Raw genomic sequence first — 20,328 nt, 5'->3', positions numbered from 1 at the left:
ATTAGTACAGTGATGATAAAAGTCTTTATTAGTATTAGTACAGTGATAATAACTGTCTTTATTAGTATTAGTACAGTGATGATAACAGTCTTTATTAGTATTAGTACAGTGATGATAAGTCTTTATTAGTATTAGTATGGGGCACACGTGTGCAGACATAAACTCTGAAGTCTCTAGAGCTGATCATCAGCTGATTCACCGTCATCAGAAACCGACGTCGCGTCACGTGACGCTTCAGAGTAAAAGGTCGTCTCGTTTCTCTAAAAACACATTTCCTCGTCTCCTCTCTCCTCGCATAGTTTCCTTGCGTCTCTCTAAATCGTGAGGAAGTGACGAAAGAGAGGGAACGTGGACGCACATAAGTGTGGATGAGCCCACAGCCTGATGTATACACGGAGAGACGGTAAGTGTGAAACGTTAGAGACAGTTCACCAGCGCACTGTCTGTCTCTGTGTTTAGTATTATATCATATTATATGGTATATATTCATAAACCTAACAAAGTATTTTCGTTTTCTCAATCCAACTGTGTCCCGGAAAGACGGAAGTTTATTTTGAAAATACCCCGTACATGTAACGAGCGGAGATTGACGTGTTTCTGGACTTTCGTAAAATGAGGAGTAACTTTGCACATTGTAAGAAACATTTATGTGAGGATACGATCAACACACACAGTGCCCGCTGCAGGAATACTTATGTCATAAGTAGATGTCACGTTTTTTGGGGGAAAATGGACAGTTATGTAATTGTAAACACATCTGTAAAACATAATCCGCATGTTCAACTGTTAACAGGGTTGACTTTTGGGATGTCTCCTCTAGTGTCTCCGTCAGCATGAAGTCCACATGGCGGCCGTCCTCTCTGCTGCTGCTCTTACAGCTCAGCTGTGCGTCTCTTCACGGAGGCAGCAAGCCCAACTTTGTCCTGATCATGGTGGACGACCTGGGGATTGGAGACCTGGGCTGCTACGGCAATGCAACCCTGAGGTGAAACATGTTGCTCTGTGGTTGTTATTCTAATGAGAGCAACCTGTAATCCTGCCGGCTGCTACTTCTGAGCATTCTACCTGTAGACATTTGGTTTCCTTTCTTTAAATCTTTGTATCCCCTTCCCTTCCTCCTGTGGAGTGGCTAACTCCCTTTGATGCAGGTCACCACTAACTTCACTGTGCTCACAGGGAGGGTGTGTAACACCCAGGTCTGAAGAACAGAACCTTTACACTTGACACAAGTTATTACCCCTAATTAAGCATGATGCAGTTATTTTAAAGTCCAAGCAGCATTAATAAAATATAAATCTGTCTGGATTTTGAACCTTCCATGTGACTGTTGATGAATGGTGATTTGCAGGACCCCCAATATTGACCAGCTGGCGCGGGAGGGTGTGAAGCTGACCCACCACATCGCCGCAGCGAGCCTCTGCACTCCCAGCAGGGCGGCGTTTCTCACAGGACGATACCCGATACGCTCAGGCCAGTTCAGAGACACCGACACGAAGAAAAACAGCATTTCCACATTGACGTGGTGTGTGATTTCCATGTAAGAAGTGACGGCTGTAGACTGTTCTGTGGTTTGAATGATGTTTCCTCTCCAACAGGTGTAGCTGGTCATAACAGACCTGGTGTCTTTTTATTCAACGCCGCCTCTGGAGGTCTTCCCAGCCAAGAGGTGACCTTTGCTAATATTGCAAAGCAACAGGGCTATGAGACGGCTCTCATCGGTAAATCACAATCATCCTTGATTTCACATGTTCTTCAATGTGGATCTCTGTTATGTGCCAGAGGTTTCTAACCGCATGTTAATGTGGGAATGCCATTAGGAGCACGAAAATATTCTTCACTCTGATGTTTAGGAGCAGAAACATATATTATAATTTAATTGTTTATGTTGTGATATCAATATTGTTATGTAGTAAAGAGTTTAATTATAGTTTATAGCTAAAATAACCAGTCATGAATGTCTGTTTTTGGCGAATACAATACAAATGCCAGACAATTGAAGGTAACTCATCACATATAGTGACTCTATATATAGAGTCACTATATAGAGTTAGTTACGGTTGGGCTTAAGTGTGAAGCCGTGTTCACGTACAGCAGACTGGTCTGATCCAGCATCCATTCATAGATATCCCACAATTAGCTTCATATGTTATCCACATGATCTGAAGGAAGTATAAAGCAGCGCTAAAGCACACACGAGGTGGATGGGTCCAACAGATGGGGCTCTTTCAGCCAGGAGAACGCAGATCGTTCCATGTGAAACCAGAAGTCAGTATTGATGTTTGACTTCAGTAACGGCCTTTCCACAGTTATATGGACCTGAACGACAATCTATTCCGAAACCTAACTAAGTAGGTTTGTTGCCTCAATCCAACTAAGTATTTCCCGATGTATTCCTTTACCTAACAGAGTAGTTTTGTTGCCAAAACATCCTTGACAAACATCCTAGCTAGAGGATGATTCCTAGTGTTTTGACTAGGAGGCAACCTCCAGTTCTGATCAACCTTAAAGCTGCATTCTCTCTAGTGTCCACCAGGGGGCGACTCCTCTGGTTGTATAGAAGTCTATGAGAAAATGACTCTACTTCTCTCTTGATTTATTACCTCAGTAAACATTGTAAACATGAGTTTATGGTCTCAATCTCTAGTTTCAAGTCTTCTTCAAAACAGCATGATGTTCATTTAGTACATTATGGTCCATTTAGAGTCAAACAGACCATAAAGCAGGGGATGCTTTAGGGCGGGGCTGACTGTGATTGACAGGTTGCTGCTGCTACTAGAGCCGTATGGTAACTTCCGTTAACTGGTTGCAAAAAGCCAAGATGGCGACGACTATAATGCACAAACCAATGGGTGACATCACGACGACTACGTCCTTGTCTTATAAACAGTCCATATCCTCAGACTTGTGATCTAGCTCCACCTCTAACAGGTTGACATTCCATAATTCCATTTGAATGCCAAAAGAATGTGATAAAGGTCAGATGCATCTAGCCTGTTTTTACACTGTTGTGACACTAGCAATCATCCATCCATCCATCCATCCATTTTCCACTGCTTATCCGGGGTCGGGTCGCGGTGGCAGCAGGTCAAGCAGGCCGACCCAGACCTCCCTCTCACCGGCAACATGTTCCAGCTCATTCTGGGGGATCCCGAGGCGTTCCCAGGCCAGCTGGGAGATGTAATCTCTCCAGCGTGTTCTGGGTCTTTCCCGGGGTCTCTTCCCAGTTGGACGTGCCTGGAAAACCTCCAGTGGGAGGCGTCCAGGAGGCATCCTAATTAGATGCCCGAACCACCTCAGCTGACTCCTTTCGACGCGAAGGAGTAGCGGCTCTACTCCAAGCTCCCTCCTGATGACCGAGCTCCTTACCCTATCTCTAAGGCTGAGCCCGGCCACCCTACGGAGGAAACTCATTTCGGCCGCTTGTAGCCGCGACCTTGTCCTTTCGGTCACGACCCAGAGTTCGTGACCATAGGTGAGGGTAGGAACGTAGACCGAGTGGTAAATTGAGAGCTTTGCCTTCCGGCTCAGCTCCCTCTTCACCAAGACGGTCCGGTGCAGCGCCTGCTTTACTGCTGCAGCTGCACCGATCCGTCTGTCGATCTCCCGCTCCATCTTACCCTCACTCGTGAACAAGACCCCGAGATACTTGAACTCCTTCGCTTGAGGTAGGCACTCCGTCCCCACCTGAAGGGAGCAATCCACCGGTTTCCGGCAGAGAACCATGGCCTCAGATTTGGAGGTGCTAACTCTCATCCCCGCCGCTTCACACTCGGCTGCAAACCGCCCCAGTGAATGCTGGAGGTCACGATCCGAGGAGGCTAACAGGACCACATCATCTGCAAATAGCAGAGAAGCGATCCCGAGACCCCCGAGACTGACGTTCTCCGCCCCCAGGCTGCGCCTAGATATCCTGTCCATGAAAATCACGAACAGGACCGGTGACAAAGGGCAGCCCTGGCGGAGGCCAACACCCACTGGGAACGTGTCTGACTTATTGTGGAGAATGCGGACACAGCTCCTACTGCAGTCGTACAGAGACCGGATCGCCCGTTGTAGCGGGTCCGGCACCCCATACTCCTGCAGCACCCCCCACAAGACCCCCCGAGGGACCCGGTCGAAAGCCTTCTCCAAGTCCACAAAGCACATGTAGACTGGTTGGGCAAACTCCCAGAACCCCTCCAGTAGTCTTGCGAGGGTAAAGAGCTGGTCCACTGTTCCACGGCCGGGACGGAATCCGCACTGCTCCTCTTGAATCTGAGGTTCGACAAGCGGTCGGAGCCTCCTTTCCAGCACCCTGGCATAAGCCTTCCCCGGGAGGCTGAGTAGTGTGATACCCCGGTAATTCGAGCACACTCTCCGGTCCCCCTTTTTGAAGATGGGAACCACCACCCCGGTCTGCCATTCCATGGGCACTGATCCCGACCCCCATGCGACATTGAAGAGGCGTGTCAGCCAGGACAGCCCAACCATGTCCAGCGCCTTCAGCATCTCAGGGCGGATCTCATCCACCCCCGGCGCCTTGCCACCAAGGAGCTTTTTGACTACCTCAGCGACCTCTGCCAGGGATATGAGTGAGCCTCCCCCTAGGTCCTCAGGCGCTGCCTCCTCTGCAGAGGACATGTTGGTCGGGTTTAGGAGTTCCTCAAAGTGCTCTTTCCACCGCCCGACGATGTCCTCCGTCCGGGTTAGCAGTTCTCCCCCCCCTGCTGAGAACAGCCTGGGGTAAGCCCTGCTTTCCCTTCCTGAGCCGTCGGATGGTTTGCCAGAACCTCCTTGAGGCCAACCGAAAGTCCTTCTCCATGGCCTCCCCGAACTCCTCCCATGCCCGAGTTTTAGCATTCGCGACCACCGCAGCTGCAGCCCTTCTGGCCTGCCGGTACCTGTCAGCTGCTTCAGGAGACCCCTGGGCCAACCAGGCCTTGAAGGTCTCCTTCTTCAGCTTGACGGCTTCCCTCACCTCCGGTGTCCACCACCGGGTTCTCGGGTTGCCGCCACGACAGGCACCGATGACCTTCCGGCCACAGCTCCTAGCAGCCGCGTCCACAATAGAGGCTTTGAACATGGTCCACTCGGATTCCGTGTCCCCAACCTCCCTCGGGATGTGTGAGAAGTTCTTCCGGAGGTGGGAGTTAAAGACCTCCCGGACAGGGTCCTCCGCCAGACGTTCCCAGTTCACCCTCACTACACGTTTGGGTTTGCCGGGTCTTTCCGACCGGTTCCCCTGCCATCTGATCCAACTCACCACCAGGTGGTGATCAGTTGACAGCTCTGCTCCTCTTCACCCGAGTGTCCAAGACATACGGCCGCAGATCAAATGATACGATTACAAAGTCGATCATTGATCTCCGGCCTAAGGTGTTCTGGTACCAGGTACACTTATGAGCCACCTTATGTTCGAACATAGTTTTCGTTATGGCCAAACCATGGCACGCACAGAAGTCCAATAATGAAACACCATTCGGGTTCAGATCGGGCAAGCCGTTCCTCCCAATCACCCCCCGCCAGGTTTCTCCGTCATCGCCCACGTGAGCGTTGAAGTGGCTCTTTCCCCGCTAGCGAGGTGACGTTCCACGTCCCTAGAGCTAGTCTATGCCGCCGGCGATCGGCATGCCCGGGCCTCCCGCCCGACCCGCCGCCCGGTCTGCATAGCACCCGACCCCGATGCTTGTCCCTGCGGGTGGTGGGTCCACAGGGTGGCTGCTCCATGGTGTTTATTCGGGCTGAGCCCGACCGGGCCCCATGGGCAAAGGCCCGGCCACCAGACGCTCGCCTACGAGCTCCCCTCCTGGGTCTGGCTCCGGGAGGGTTCCCCGGTTTCCCTGGTCCGGGCGAGGTGGCTGTAGTCCGTGGGCTAACTATCATAGGGGCTGTTTTGAACCGCTCTTAGTCTGGGCTCTCCCCTGAAACCTGTTTGCCTTGGGAGACCCTACCAGGGGCTAATGCCCCGGACAACATAGCTCCCAGGATCACTGAGCCACTCAAACTCCTCCACCACGATAAGGTGGCGATTCACGGAGGAGCTAGCAATCAGTTAACATGTTTTTTTTTCTTTCAATAGTTTTATTTTAATTTCCTTTCTTGTTTGCAGGGAAATGGCACCTCGGACTTAACTGTGAGAGCAGTGACGATCACTGCCACCACCCCAGCATCCATGGCTTTAACTATTTCTTTGGTATCCCCGTAACCAACCTGCGAGACTGCCAGCCTGGACACGGCACTGTGTTCCAGATCCATAAGTACTTACCGTACAGGACACTGGCCATTGTCCTGGTCAGTGCAGCCTCACTCCACTACATGGGCGTCCTCAGCATGCGCAGAGGGCTGGTTGTGAGCCTGCTGTGTCTGTCGGCCCTGGTCACAGGTCTGACAGCAGGATTCATCATGATGATGCCGTACCTCAACTGTGTTCTCATGAGGGACCACAGAGTTGTTGAGCAGCCGTTCACGTCTGAAAACCTGACACAGAGGATGACTCATGAGGCAGTGGACTTCATGGAGAGGTGCGTTTCAGTCTGGTTCATGGTTTGATGATCAAAACTGCAATATTTGCATGTTTCATAATGCTATGCTACAGTATATGAGAAAATGCTTGTCACTCAACTGTTCCTGCAGGAACTCGGCGGGGCCGTTCCTGCTGTTTTTCTCTTTCATCCAAGTGCACACGGCCATGTTTGCCTCAGCAGCATTCAGAGGAACGAGCCGTCACGGCATCTATGGGGACGCGGTCCATGAAGTGGACTGGAGTGTCGGTAGGTCAGCAGAGTCGGCTTCATTTAATGAGCAAGTCAGCTGTTATTCAATATGTTTGCGATTGTCAGCAAATCCCTTGAAAAGAGCATGAACCTACGATGTCTTCTTCCATCTATCAGTACTTTCTGATTGTGACTGTCAGCTTCCAGCCCATTGGCTCCCACTGAAGACAGAGCACACGCATAATAGCAAGACTCATTCATTTCCTGGTCACTGCAGTTTTTAAATCAAAGAAAGCAGGAAATGGTTTGCTGGGGACTACTTTTATAAAGCCAACGTTTTATATGCAGTAGATTCAATGTGTGTTCAATGTCTATTTTATTTTATTTTAAAGCCCTCTGTGCTGCATTTGTTGAATGAAAGATGCTATACAAATACAGTTTATTAGTATTTTGATATAAACTCTGTAGAGAACCAACACCAAACAATATATGCATCGTGTGTTCTCAGGTCAGATCATGCAGACTCTGGACAGACTAGAGCTGAGAGAAACCACTCTGGTTTACCTGACTTCAGACCAGGGGGCCCACGTGGAGGAAATCTCTTCCACAGGGGAGGTCAACAGAGGATGGAACGGAATATATAAAGGTACAGCATGATGATTTATTTATTATTATTTCAGTCAGGACGCTAACAGCAAAGTTTGAACTATTTGTTTTTGCATTTTAGTAGCAAATCTTAAATGTCTCAATGTCTGAGATTAATACCTTTTTTATGTCATAAAATGGCTTATGTTTAAGTATCAGTTGTGAAACATAAAAATGTTGTTTTCATCTATAAATTAAACTCACTTTTCAATAAATATGAATACACCTGTAAGTTAGATGGTCATAATTACTGGCCGAGTCTTTACATATTCCTCACTGTCACAAATCTATTTACATTACATTACAGTCATTTAGCAGACGCTTTTATCCAAAGCAACTTACAATTCAGATTCTATCACATTTCTACACCGTAGGCACAGCTACGGGAGCAATTTTGGGGTTAAGTGTCTTGCTCAAGGACACATCGACATGCGACTAGCAGAGCCGGAACCGGGGATTGAACCGCCAACCCTCCGATGACTGCTATCCACTTAGCCACAGTCTAACCCACATTTACATTCCATATCACTCCGTTCAAACAGCGCTCCTCACCATCAAAACAACTTCTCACAGTGCCCATCCTTAAAAGTCATTTTGAGTCTGATTATGCTTTCACATCTTCTAAAATAAAGTAATACCAAAGACAGTTTGAAGGTACGCTCAGGCCTGATTTCATGACTTTGTGTTCTTCTTATATGTCGTCTGAGCAGCAGGGAAGTCCACTAATTGGGAGGGAGGGATCCGGGTCCCGGGAATTCTGCATTGGCCGGGGAGCATCCCCAGCGGCAGACAGGTAGACGAGCCCACCAGCAACATGGACCTGTTTCCTACGGTGGTGCGGCTCAGCGGAGTGTCTGTCCCAGAGGACCGGTAAGGCTGCACAGCAGCGAGACAGCAACACTTCCACATGTCGGTCAAAACAAGTGCATCCTGAAATCTAGGTCACATTTACAAAGAGAGAGAGGCAGGGGGAGCCTGAGTGAGATCCAGGGAACCTGTAGAGGGGGTATTTAAGGGGATCCACAGGCTTTGATCGGTTTCATCGAGTCACACATACGATTGACCTCCTGTCCCCTGGTCTTTAGGGAAATAGATGGTCATGACCTCATGGATCTGCTCTGGGGGAGAGTTGAGAGGTCGACCCACGAATTCCTGTTCCATTATTGCAACGTCTACTTGAACGCAGTTCGATGGCATCCCCGAAACAGTAAGACGCACGTAGAGAAATCCACAGTGTGTGAACTTCATGTGCACACAGTTTATTACATACATGTATTTCTATTTCTTCAGGTAGCTCAGTGTGGAAAGCCTTTTACTTCACACCAAACTTCTACCCGGAGAATGAGACAGCCTGTTTCCACACACACGCCTGCTTCTGCTCATCGGACTATGTGACCTACCACGACCCTCCGCTGCTCTTCGACCTCACGAGGGACCCGTCGGAGACCACGCCGCTGACTCCCGACACCGAGCCGGCCTTTCACGCTGTCCTGGCCGCGATGGAGGAGGCGGCAGATGCGCATCGGAGGTCGGTGAAGCCTGTGGAGAGCCAGATGTCGGTGTGGAACCTGATCTGGAAGCCCTGGCTGCAGCCCTGCTGCTCCACGCTCGCACAGCTCTGTCAGTGCCAGCAGGAGGAAGAGGACGTGGGCGGGGCTACAACAGAGGATCATTCCAGTTAACAATGCACACCTGCAAACTCCAAAAACGCAGATTTTAGTCTCGACCGAGTCATTCGGACCATTTTAAAGCCAACTTCCTGATGTGTTTTGTTAGCTTAACTAGCTAGCATACGCTCAGTTACCTGCTGGTACATGTTCTCAAGTGGACTTGGGTACACATTTGAGGTCCTCTACTCGAGCATTTCCATTTTCTGCTACTTCATCTCAGAGGGAAATATTGTACTTTTTACTGCACTACGTTTACACTTTAGAAATATAGTCAATAAAACAAATATTATTATATCAATAAGGCTTTATCTATCCTCGGGGGAAATTCACAGGCTAGTATGTAAAGTTTTATTATATATATATATATATATATATATATACCGTAGTTTTCCGACACTCTTGTAAAGGGAGGGTTGAGGGATATTTCGTTGGTTGCAGTCTGTGTGTATATTATCGTGATGTGATCAAATCGAATTCTTATGTATATTTGGCTCTGTCGACATTACTGTAAACATTGTTAATCAGTCCAAACTGTTGTCATCATTTTCTCAACCGTTATAGAACTTCTTGTCTAAACCTTTATGGAGTTTGCATCAGGATCACATTCTCCTCTTGACTGTTTTTCCTCTGTGCTGCTGTTTGGTATCTGCTCCGTTAAATACAATACTTTGAAATGAAACGGGGAAAAAAAACAAAATGCAACAAGACTTCTGAAAACAAGATGTTTTGTCATTGTATTTTAATCTCAAAATGCCCCAAAAGGCTTTATTTGCATGTTAAAATGTTCTTCCTGATCTGATACCTGATCCAACATTTGTTTCTTGTCACCTGTTCACTAGTCTAGAGTTTACAGGTCTGACAATGACTCCATGAGCCTTTCACACACAAATCTCAAAACAAATCTATTTCAAAATACAAAAACAAGTCAATTTGGTGTCTATTTGACGTGTTATTAGCAGGTTGGATCTTCAGAAGACAGAAGATGCTGGTGGTCACGATGAGGAGGCAGTCATGACGCAAAAGTAGTCATTTCCACAAAAGACCGAGCAGAAAATGTAACCATGGATACGTGGGAAACACTGCTGAAAGTGGAGGTTGTTGATATTTTCAAAAGGGACTTTTCATCCCATTCACAATTTCCAAACAGCACCTCTAAAAGTCTTTACAGTGTAAGTGGCGTTCCTTCCAACAAGATTGCTGTGAATCTCATCTCCGTGTGTCTACTGCACATGTGCAAACACGTGGACAAAGCTGCTGCTTCATGGATATTAACAAAGATGGATCTAAGTATTCAAACAGCTTTGCAAATGTTTTATGAGGGAACATATTCAACATATTTGTTAGGCCTCAAGGATACACACTGCATTTGAATACATTTGAATTAGGAAGCGCTTTTCAAAAAAAAAAAAAAAAACAGGTTGGGTGCTCGGTCCTTGTTGTGGGAGTGACTGATCTGAGGGTACGTGTTGGAGAGTGGAAAGGTCGAAGGAGGCCATGTTGTGGAGAGATGTTCTAGAGAGCCAGCGGAGGTTTTGTTGGGCAGGGGCTGATGTATGCGAGCATGCGGGCAGCTGAGTTTTGAACGTATTGAAGCCTTTTGAGGAGTTCGGACTGAGCACCAAATAGAAGTCTACTGCAGTAGTTGAGTCTTGAGGTGATGAATGAGTGGATGAGGGTTTGAGCTGCAGAAAAGGAGAGGGATGGAAGGTGGCGGGCAAGGCTGTTTTGACAATTCCAATGGAAGGATTGAGTCAAAAATGACTCCCAGGTTGTGAATGTTGGAAGAAGGGGAGACAGTGGAGCCTTCAACGGGGAGGGAGAAGCTGTTGGTGTGGTTGGTGAGGGAGCCCGAGGACATCAGATTTGTTTCAAGTATTTTGAGGAAATTGGTGCTCATCCAAAATGTTTATGTCTTGAAGGCAGTTGGTTGTGGTGGATTGGTGGTGATGGTGATGCAAACCAGTCAATGTAATCAGAACTCTGTTTACAAGCAAACTCAGTAGGGTTGAAGAGAGTCAGGTTAGCTATAGCTTAGCAAACTCTGTCCAAAGCCCCAAAATACACCTCCCAATACCTTCAAAGTTCACTTGCACTTTGTTTCATCTGTACACAGAGCTGTACAGGTATAATGTCATAACTTTCATTCAATCCTTACCATATCCATGCGTCTTGTATTCATATGCTACCTTGTATTAGTATCTTGTATTAGTGAAAAGAGTTATGCAAATCATTTTCAGCAGTTAAGTATATGTGAAAATGAATGAACACAGACAGAGAATTACAGATCATGAGCTGGCGTGAACCCATAAATACAGCTCCTAAAAACACTGTATTAAGAGAAGCAGAACTATGTTTCCACACACTCAGTACATGTATTACTCAACAAGTCCCATCTCTTCCACAATGCTTTTATTTATGACTTTTTTAATTTTTCCAGTTAAACTACCTGCTTGCAAGCTGCAACACACACATGCACTCACAAGCTCGTACATCCTCCCCTAACCACACACACACACACACACACAATTTGCTCTACTTGGTTTTAATTTAAAAGATATTTTTTTTTAGATTAGGTGCTGAATACAATAGCACTGAATAACTACTACAATAATAAATGTAATGTACATTTTATATATAGTAAAAAAAGAAAAGGAAGGAATGTTTACAACTCGCATATAAAATTACCACTTATGTAAATGTACGTAGAATATTCTATAATAGAAGCTAAAGGTTTGTCCCCAGCTCTTCAGATAAATGTTTAAAATGTGGAAGATAGTGAAATTCTAATAAAGAATAACTTGGCTGCATTTCAAGAACTTGCAATTTTAAAGTAGCATTTTCACCGATGATTCGTCTCTTTCAAAATGTGGGGGACATAACTGAATTATTTTTTCGTCATTAGTTTACAAGAAGCTCATGTTGCAAAAAGGAAGCAGCTACACTTCAAGATGAAATATTACTTGAGTGTTGAAAGGACAATGTTGAAGGACAGCAGCCAAGAGGGAACCATTTCAAAGCTCAATTCATATGGAGCGCAATTTGCAAACTTCTGTAGATTGAGCGGAGCTGCAAAATCACCCGGCACTCATCCATTGAACCCTGTACCATCCTTATCTGGTCTGGTCTGTCATGTGTGTGTGCGTGTGTGTGTGAGATAAGTATGTATATGTTTGAGTGGGGATGCAATATTACCTGTGATGTGACTGTATGGTAACTCTGTGGATGGGCTCAGGGTAACTAGCCCTGACATTTATTTAACTGTCATACAAATAACTAACCAATTCATTTTATTCCACACATCGGGATGTTTTGTTTTATTTAGCAACAAGACCTAAATCCATGTTGTTAATTCAATAACTTTGACCACTCATCCTGTTCAGGGTCGCGGGGGGCTGCAGTCTATGGAGCTAACATCAAACAGTGGACTTGGTGAAGTTAGTAGAAGGATCCACGTGCGACTACGTCACTACGTCCAGTTTTCAAAATAAGGTGCTCACAAACGGTATTTACAAAAAACACTAAATTGTGAGGGAAATCTTGGTTGCTGACTGAATAAATTCCTCACATTGATTGCTTGGGCTTGACTAGAGATTGAGACCATAAACTCATGTTTACAATGTTTACTGAGGTAATAAATCAAGAGAGAAGTAGAGTCATTTTCTCATAGACTTCTATACAACCAGAGGAGTCGCTCCCTGATGGACAGTAGAGAGAATGCAGCTTTAAGGTTGATTTGGGATTTCCACCTCTACTAAACACTGAGTTTATTTAAAGAAAGAAGGTCTAGCTGAAGATCTGGATGGATGTGATCTGGAGCTGGATTCCCCATGAGCTCATTGGACAGCTGGTTCTGATGAAAACTAACATGTGGAGTGTGAGTCACAACAATCCACTAAAGTCCTAACAGCAACTTAATGAGCGATTGTGTTGAAATCTGATTGACCTGAATAAGAGGAACTCCCTCGGTCAGCCTGAGGAAGTGGAAAATACTAAATAGATGAAGAGAAAGCATGAACTTTCCCCAAGCTTCAATTTACTAGCCTGTTACACAGGACAGCGTGCAGACTGGTAAGCTCTCCATATACCTAATACAGTGTAAAAAAGAATCAGTAGGTAGTTATTATATTATATTATAGGGTTCGGGCTTCAGGGTAATTTGCTCGCTGAGTGCTCAGGAAGTACAGTGTGTTTGCAGTGTGGGCGCTGGATCTCCCAGCAGCCCCATGGCTCAGCAGCAACGTCTGCTGTAGTTACATGCCGCAGTCATGCTTCCCAAAATGAGTTAAGACGTGAGTAGAAGCACAACACATGAATGTGTGAGACTTGCATACAGACCAGACCGCATACCCTCTGTGGAATCACTTCATCCTGCATGAATTATGCTCGTGCTAAAACTATGAATACGGTGTTTTACAGGAGGCTATTTCAGAATGCAGATCACATTTGAGCTGTCATTCTCTGCTCTACACTGGATTCAACAAGCTGATCAGAGTAGTAACGTATTGCAGGCGTGTGCGGTTTTACAGTACTGCACGGCGAAGTCTGCAGCGGAATGATTACACGAATAAAATGGCCTATTTCCAGACAACAGTCAGTGTTTCATTACAAGTCTGTAACTACTTCTTTTGGTATGCCTACTCTGGCAAACAGTTGTAACAGACAATTGGCAACCTGTCTGGCCTTAACAGACCTGAGGGGAAAGGCTTCTGGATAGCGGGTGGCATAATCACAAATGACCAAGATGTACCTATTGCCTGATGAACTTTTCTCAAGGGGCCCTACTACATCCATGCCTATTCTATCAAATGGGGTAGCAATGATAGGCAACGGCTGAAGCTGAGCTCGGGCTACTCCCCTTTGTGATGTTAATTGACATTCAAGAGATGAAGCACAAAAATTCTTAATCTGGACATACATGCCTGGCCAAACAAATCTCCTGGCAATCCTGTTGAGGGACTTTTGAAATCCTAGGTGGCCTGCCCAGGGGATAGAATGACCCAGCTCCATGACTTTCTGACTAAGACTCTGTGGCAAAACTAAGGCTTCATCCTTCCCCTGCCGCTGATAAAGGATGCCATTTTTAACCACATAGGTAGCTTCTGCTAAACAGTCTATCCTACACCGTCTCTCACCCACAACCTCTGTGACCTTATCAAACCAGGATTTCAGTGCTGGATCAGTTAGCTGCAATGCTGCTATGTCAGAAGGGATGTGAAAATCGAAAGGCTGGTTGGGCTTTGTCACACCTTCACACTGCTTCCTGGCCGTAGCCAAAATCTTATCTCGCCTTCTCTGGGCTCTGGACTTGGGCTGCTTAATTGTCTCTGCCTCCAACTCCACATTGTAAAAAGGTAACTCCTCAAGATTATTCCTGTCTTTCTGTGCTCTAGTTGTGACCATGTTGCATGCAGTTACTTTAGGTGGGGGGTCCAGCTGCTGCTCAACTTTCTGGACTGGTGCCTCTACAGTGCCCTCTATCTGTCCCTCAGCCATAGCCTGGCCCTCCCACTTAGCCTGCTGTATCAAATCTAACAGTGTGGCGACATCATGGCCCAGAATAACAGCGTAGGGTAGTTTGGGTGCTAATGCTACTGACCGTGGACACAACTAATGTTGGAAGTGGTCTCACTCCACAGTTCTCTGGGTACTATACTAGACAGAACCACTGACTGAAAACTGCCCGAGTCCAAAAGTGCCTCCTCACGCTGACCATTCACCAACACTGGGGCAATGAGCGCTCTTTTTTGAACAGGAAATGCGTGAGTGGGTCTGGGGACTGAACACAAAAGAGAAGGCTTACTTTGTCTGGTTGCAGGGCATGTGTACCGAGTGTGACCTAGGGCATTACACTGATAGCACAGTGTATCTGTCCTAGAACTGGAGAAAGGCTTTTTACTGGCATTGGATTTACTGGGAGAGAATTGTCTGCTACTGTATGGAGGCCTAACCTGCGCTTGACCACCCCTTTCACCCCCATTGGACTTACTGCGTCCGGTGAAGTGGCTGTCACGGCCAAAGTTGGGTCTTCTGTTCCCGGCTCCGGCTGACAGGAAAACCTCTGCAAGGCGGGAAGCCTCTTTTGCCGTCTCGGGGTCACGTTCCCGGATCCAAACCTCCAGCTCTGGCTCAACCATCCTCAGAAATTGCTCTAGAATCAAAAACTCAGAAATCTCTTGTACAGTGGAGCTCTCTGGTTTTACCCATTTGGTAAACATGTCCTTCAACCGCACATACAGTTCACGTGGTTTTTCACCATGATTAATGTCCAGTGAACGGAACCGTCATCTGTAGGTCTCAGCTGTGATCTCATATTTAGCTAAGATAGCTTCTTTGACCTTGTCATACACTTCAGACTCTGATACTTCCATAAACACATAGGCACTGCGTGCTTTACCTGTGAGGAAAGGAACTAGATGAATAGCCCACTCTTCTTTTGGCCAATGGCAGACATTAGCCATTCTTTCAAACATTGTGAGGTAATGTTCAATGTCATCATCTGCAGAGAGAGGTATAAACTTAGGGTCTCTGTGGATGTGTGGGGCCCGGATGTGTGGTTGTAGTGGCTCATTCTGCTGGCTGGCCATCATCTTCGGACCTCCCTCCTCTACGTCGTCATCATCAATGCTTAGATTACCCACTCTGCTGTCATATTCACCTCTCATTTCAGTCACCTGCGCTTGAATCCGATGAACGTCGTGCTCCATACTTCTCCATCTCTGGTCTTGGCATATGGTCTCTTTTTCAATCAACTCATCTCTTGCTGCTTGGGAGCGAACCAGCGACTGTAGCAGGTTTGTCAACTCCTCCATGTTGTCAGGCGTCCTGGCTGCTGTAGTCACTCGCTGAACCGCTGAAGTCTCTGGTCCCCCCTTCTCTGGGCTCTCCTGGTGCTCGCTCTTCTTTTTCCTTCTCGTCCTTGGTCCCATCGATATATCGACAGGCCTTTACCACTGACGCCACTTGTAAACATGCCCGAGTGGCCATGGAGGCAAATGAAGAGTTCAGGAGTCCAGAGAGGTTTCAGAAGATGCTTCTTTTATTTTAAAAGGTCGACCATCGCACCAACGTTGACACCAGTGTCTAGTTGCCTCCACTAATTTTTCCACACAAACAAAATGAGGCCCTTATACACACCTGGTCCATCTAATTGGACCAGCCCTACCATCTACAGGTAAATATATTTCTAACTATATATGTATAATAAATATTTACCTGATTTTACCCACACCACAAGTATCTATAATAATAAACATCTAATTATAATGCCTATAAATAAAGTAAATTATAAACACCATCATCTATCTAAATAAACACAGCAACACATATCTTCACTTCCCCCTACCCGCTTCCTGTAGTTGGTATTTCCCGGAACTATAAATGGGTGCTCGAGCCCCCGGGGAAGTAAATAAAGGCCCCGGTCTGTTTTGGAAATACAGCACCCCATCAGCGTAATTTACAAACTGCAAAAAATGATTGATGGCCAATATCCAGCCCTAAAGACATCCTGCTTTACTGAAATATTGCAGTCAATTAAAGAAAGGTCGTATTTAATGTTCCAATTGAAGCCTTGGGGCATTAGTAAGTGTGCCGTAAAACATAATCAATTTGCCTCCTTCCTTGTGAAATGTCCTGAGTGGAGCAGCAGTCTCTTTAGACAATGAGACAGTCCCGAGGGAGGAGCAGCTCCACTGGCTGACAGCTGACGGAGAACCTGCTCACGGAGAGACACCCGGCGGAAACGTCCGACGCTTCAAAGGAGACGCTCCATCCTCGCATCCCGAGGGAACTCCCAACATCCATGACCGACTTCCTGTGAAGTGCTGCGATATCTAATATTTTTTTTTCCCCCCCTCACTGCTTTAAGCTAGGGGAAATGAAATGCCTCCGTGTGAAATTGATGTTCACATGAGGGCATTTCATCACGTTCAGCTGCTGAAGAAAAGGCCCAGAATTTGTGTGTGATAACACTTATCTGACAATGACACACACACTCTTTCATCATCTGCTTCATACATATATACCGAGGTCTTGATGCTTTATCTCACAAACCGACACAGGAAACAGTCACTCGATCCTTTTTAATTATTATTTTATTTGAAAAAGTGGAATCACAGGATATAAATACAGTAAGTAGTAAATGGTCTTCAGCTCATCCAGTCCTCTCTCTTCAGGAACCTCACAGCATCGTTGAACCCTTCCTCACATAAGGACCGCATGCTGCGGTGGGACGGAGGGAACAGAGCCTGGTTCAGACGTTTGATGTTCTCCACGGAGAACTGAGGGAACCAAAGGAAACGATACATCTACGTCAAATCTTCAGGAGATCAGAGAGTGAATATCTATATATATATATATATACCGTATATCTATATATCCCCTCTCCTCTGGTCATGCAGATAGTTTTATGTGCTTCTGTTTTGAGACGTCCAACACATGTACACTACATGTCACACACACACGGCTTGTTTGAATAGTGCTGCTTCTTCACATACATATTCATTCACAGTTTGATTGAAGGCTGATAATATTGGATAAAGTTAACATCCATCCAGACACCTGAGGTACGTCAGTCCCCCATTGTCAGAGGATCCAGTGCTCACCATCACGTTCATGTTGGCCAGCCTGAGTTGCGTGTTGAAGCGCCCCCTGTGGACGGGACACACGTCCTGCAGCCCAGCGAACGGAGACAGAGTGACGGTGCGTCCCGTGGGCAGAATAGGCAGACTGTCAGTGAACCCTCCATCGATCCATCTCTAGTGAAACACAACCAGAGTCTGTGAGGATTCAGTCATGAAATAGAGTTTACCCAAGAGTCACTTCTATAGGCTCAGACGCATATGTCCTTCTACGGCCCCTTGTTCTATCCTTACCTGTTCTCTTAGCTCCACCGCTTTGAGTCCAGCATAGACGGGCACGAAGCTGCTGGCCAGCAGAGCCTGAAGAGGAAACACAGCAGAGTCATTTCATCAGTGAGTGGACACTCGTTGAGCCACAGTGACGTGAGACCATGGTCCTTCAGCAGGCGGTAACGTGAGAGTGTGTACCTTCACGAGCTCCTCCCTGGAGGTGAACTTGGACATGATGTGGTTCTTGCCACTTCTGGAGTGCGTTAGTGAGACGTGGAGGCGGTCGGTGGCCAGACGGTGAGCCTCGCTGGGCAGGATCTCTTCTATCCCCTCCCTGGACACACACACACACACTACTTCAAAATGTGCTCAAGATAAATAAAATTCATTTTCATGACACCCTTAATACAAATGAGATATTTGGCTTGAGTTGTGGTTTCAGGGTGTACTTACCGCAGCGTGAGCATGAAGTTGTATCCCGGTGTGACGGCTCCAAAGCGCTGTTGTCTCACGCCGTCGGCGAACCCGTACGTGAACTCTTTACAGTCCTTGAGGAGAACATCACACCTCATTCAGCTGGACTCATTCAGTCACTAGGACCATGTTCACGTCTCAGTACTTTGGACGATTGGTAATCTGTGGCAGGACATACGTAGCTTAAGGAAGCTCTGACTGGAACATGGGACATTCATCTAAACAATCTAAAGCCAGTCCAGTGGCCTTTCTGAATATAACATGACAGATACAGTTCATCTTTAAATTATGAAGTCATATCTTTATTTAATATCCAAATTAAGTTATCCATGTGTTCTCCAAATATCATCTTTGGATGCTACTTTATTTATCATTTTTTAAGAGCCAGTAAGAATTACAAATTAAGAGGATGAATATTTGATGCCGAGTATCTGAGAACAGCACTACAGAGGAGGAAATAATACTGAACACAGGGAAACTTATGACTACAAGTTACTGTTTATTTTTCTAAATTATATTTAAATTGATTTGTCTATTTCTCTCTGGGTCCTCTGGAAACCCCTGAGACCCTCTGATGGTTCGCCCAACCCCACCAGGCGAACACTCTAACCTCCAGCTTCTCAGGAGCCGTGATGAGCACTGCAGCCACCAGGGCCCCGGCCGAGGCCCCCGCACAGGCCCCGAGGGAGCCCAGCAGCTTGTCCCCGTGGCGGAGGAAGGCCCCCACAGCGCCCAGGTGGTAGATCCCCAAGAAACCACACGCAGCGAAGGACAAGTTCAGGACGGGCATCTCCAGCACCTGCACAGACGGACATGACAGTTCGTCACAGAACTAAGCTAACGCTAGCTAACTAGTGACGCTACGTGAATCTAGAAGAGGACGTACCGTCTTCAGCGTTCACTTATTTCCATTTGCTTTATTCACGGCGAACTACACAGCTCTACCGCGAACTGCTCGATGTAAACACGGAACCTTTACTGTTGTTACACTTCCTGCTGCGTCGGTGTCAAGAGGGAACAAACAACAAGTTTCTATTTCCGCTCGGGACTTTCAAAATAAAACCTCCACAGATTCTGGTCAGTGTGGACAGTTAGCGTTACGTGCTCCGTTGCCATATCTTTGATGCTCTTGTGGTTAAAGAGCATGTTGCTATTGTTGGCCTTGTATTTTTCTTTTTTTACAAGGTTTTATTTAGAACATATACCAAATAAAACACAAATAGCAAATAGCAAAAAAAAAAAAATACAGCAAAGTAATGATGCACAATGTGTCAACAGTATAAACAAATAACGTAAATAAATATTTGTATTAGTAAAAATCCTGCATTTCAAATCTTGAATGCAATACAAAATCATAAGCATCAAAATATACTTTTAAGTACTAAAAGTAAAAGTACTCATTATGCAGAATATTTGATCATAATCACTGATGCATTAATGCTGTGTTCATCTCTTTAATGTTGCAGCTGGTAAGGATTGAGCTCATCTCATTTACTTTGTATACTGCAGGGTATTTTAATTCATAATAACACATGAAAAGTGTAGTGTATCTAGTTTTAAGTTCTGACTTAAATCTCAATCTGCAAAGTAAGTAAATGACAGGAAGTAGGGAGAGGGGCCTAGATGCAGACTCAGACACACAGAAGATGGGAAGTGGAAAATCTTCTCAAAGGAATCCTCAAATACAGAACAAAAGAAACGGAGGTCTCAAGCAACACACAGGGCCCTAAATGTTTGTAAAGTTCTAGTTGTAGCCGACTTACAACACTTAATCTAATATGAAATGCTAGTGTATATTCTGTTTAACTGATGAGAGCAAAGGAAAAGAATGAGATAGCCTATAAACTTTATTTGGTCTCATATATAAAGTATTTAACATTGATATATTTTCAATAACATGCATGAAACGAAGTTGTGATTTATGAAAAGTCTCTTCAAAATGGCTGGTTTACCTATTAAAGAGAAGGTGATCTGGAAACGGCAGTAAAAATAGTCAGGAAC

General features: G+C 45.9%; 2 protein-coding genes across 5 annotated transcripts; one reads left to right on the top strand and one right to left on the bottom strand.

Annotated features, from left to right (window-relative positions):
• The first annotated feature begins 247 nt into the window (after positions 1 to 247).
• Positions 248 to 9,323, top strand: sts (steroid sulfatase (microsomal), isozyme S). Of its 2 annotated transcripts, none has more exons than XM_031852070.1 (10): positions 248 to 403; positions 821 to 985; positions 1,349 to 1,470; positions 1,596 to 1,718; positions 6,089 to 6,500; positions 6,613 to 6,749; positions 7,201 to 7,338; positions 8,048 to 8,207; positions 8,423 to 8,544; positions 8,628 to 9,323. In XM_031852070.1, exons 1-10 carry the CDS (start codon positions 369 to 371, stop codon positions 9,017 to 9,019), a joined length of 1,806 nt encoding a protein of 601 aa, XP_031707930.1. In that variant the 5' UTR covers positions 248 to 368; the 3' UTR covers positions 9,020 to 9,323. The 2 variants fall into 2 exon arrangements, with proteins under 2 accessions (XP_031707930.1, XP_031707931.1); XM_031852071.1 differs by lacking the exon at positions 248 to 403 and adding an exon at positions 579 to 634.
• Positions 9,324 to 16,594: 7,271 nt separating this feature from the next.
• pnpla4 (patatin-like phospholipase domain containing 4) lies at positions 16,595 to 19,328 on the bottom strand. Of its 3 annotated transcripts, XM_031852255.1 has the most exons (7): positions 19,214 to 19,328; positions 18,938 to 19,126; positions 18,307 to 18,401; positions 18,052 to 18,187; positions 17,878 to 17,943; positions 17,608 to 17,760; positions 16,595 to 17,283 (listed from the first exon to the last, which is right to left on the bottom strand). In XM_031852255.1, the coding sequence occupies exons 2-7, from the start codon at positions 19,115 to 19,117 to the stop codon at positions 17,152 to 17,154; spliced, it is 762 nt and encodes a 253-aa protein (XP_031708115.1). In that variant the 5' UTR covers positions 19,118 to 19,126; positions 19,214 to 19,328; the 3' UTR covers positions 16,595 to 17,151. The 3 variants fall into 3 exon arrangements, with proteins under 3 accessions (XP_031708115.1, XP_031708116.1, XP_031708117.1); XM_031852256.1 differs by having other exon boundaries at positions 18,938 to 19,328; XM_031852257.1 differs by lacking the exon at positions 19,214 to 19,328 and having other exon boundaries at positions 18,307 to 18,489; positions 18,938 to 19,022.
• Positions 19,329 to 20,328: the final 1,000 nt, after the last annotated feature.

This window comes from Anarrhichthys ocellatus, unplaced genomic scaffold (assembly GCF_004355925.1).
Source record: "Anarrhichthys ocellatus isolate YVR2014 unplaced genomic scaffold, GSC_Weel_1.0 scaffold12, whole genome shotgun sequence".
Classification (NCBI taxonomy): Eukaryota; Metazoa; Chordata; class Actinopteri; order Perciformes; family Anarhichadidae; genus Anarrhichthys; species Anarrhichthys ocellatus.
This window is presented reverse-complemented; position numbering and strand designations above follow the sequence as displayed.

Bases quoted from the DNA above. Each gene is read 5' to 3' on its own strand.
- sts (XM_031852070.1), top strand. From the start codon at position 369: ATGAGCCCACAGCCTGATGTATACACGGAGAGACG. The intron at 1,471-1,595 runs GCCAGTTCAGAG...CCTCTCCAACAG, and splicing joins ACGATACCCGATACGCTCAG to GTGTAGCTGGTCATAACAGA. The intron at 6,501-6,612 runs GTGCGTTTCAGT...CTGTTCCTGCAG, and splicing joins GCAGTGGACTTCATGGAGAG to GAACTCGGCGGGGCCGTTCC.
- pnpla4 (XM_031852256.1), bottom strand. From the start codon at position 19,117: ATGCCCGTCCTGAACTTGTCCTTCGCTGCGTGTGGTTTCTTGGGGATC. The intron at 18,402-18,937 runs GTTAGAGTGTTC...GTTCTCCTCAAG, and splicing joins CGGCTCCTGAGAAGCTGGAG to GACTGTAAAGAGTTCACGTA. The intron at 17,284-17,607 runs GTGAGCACTGGA...TGGTTCCCTCAG, and splicing joins TGGCCAACATGAACGTGATG to TTCTCCGTGGAGAACATCAA.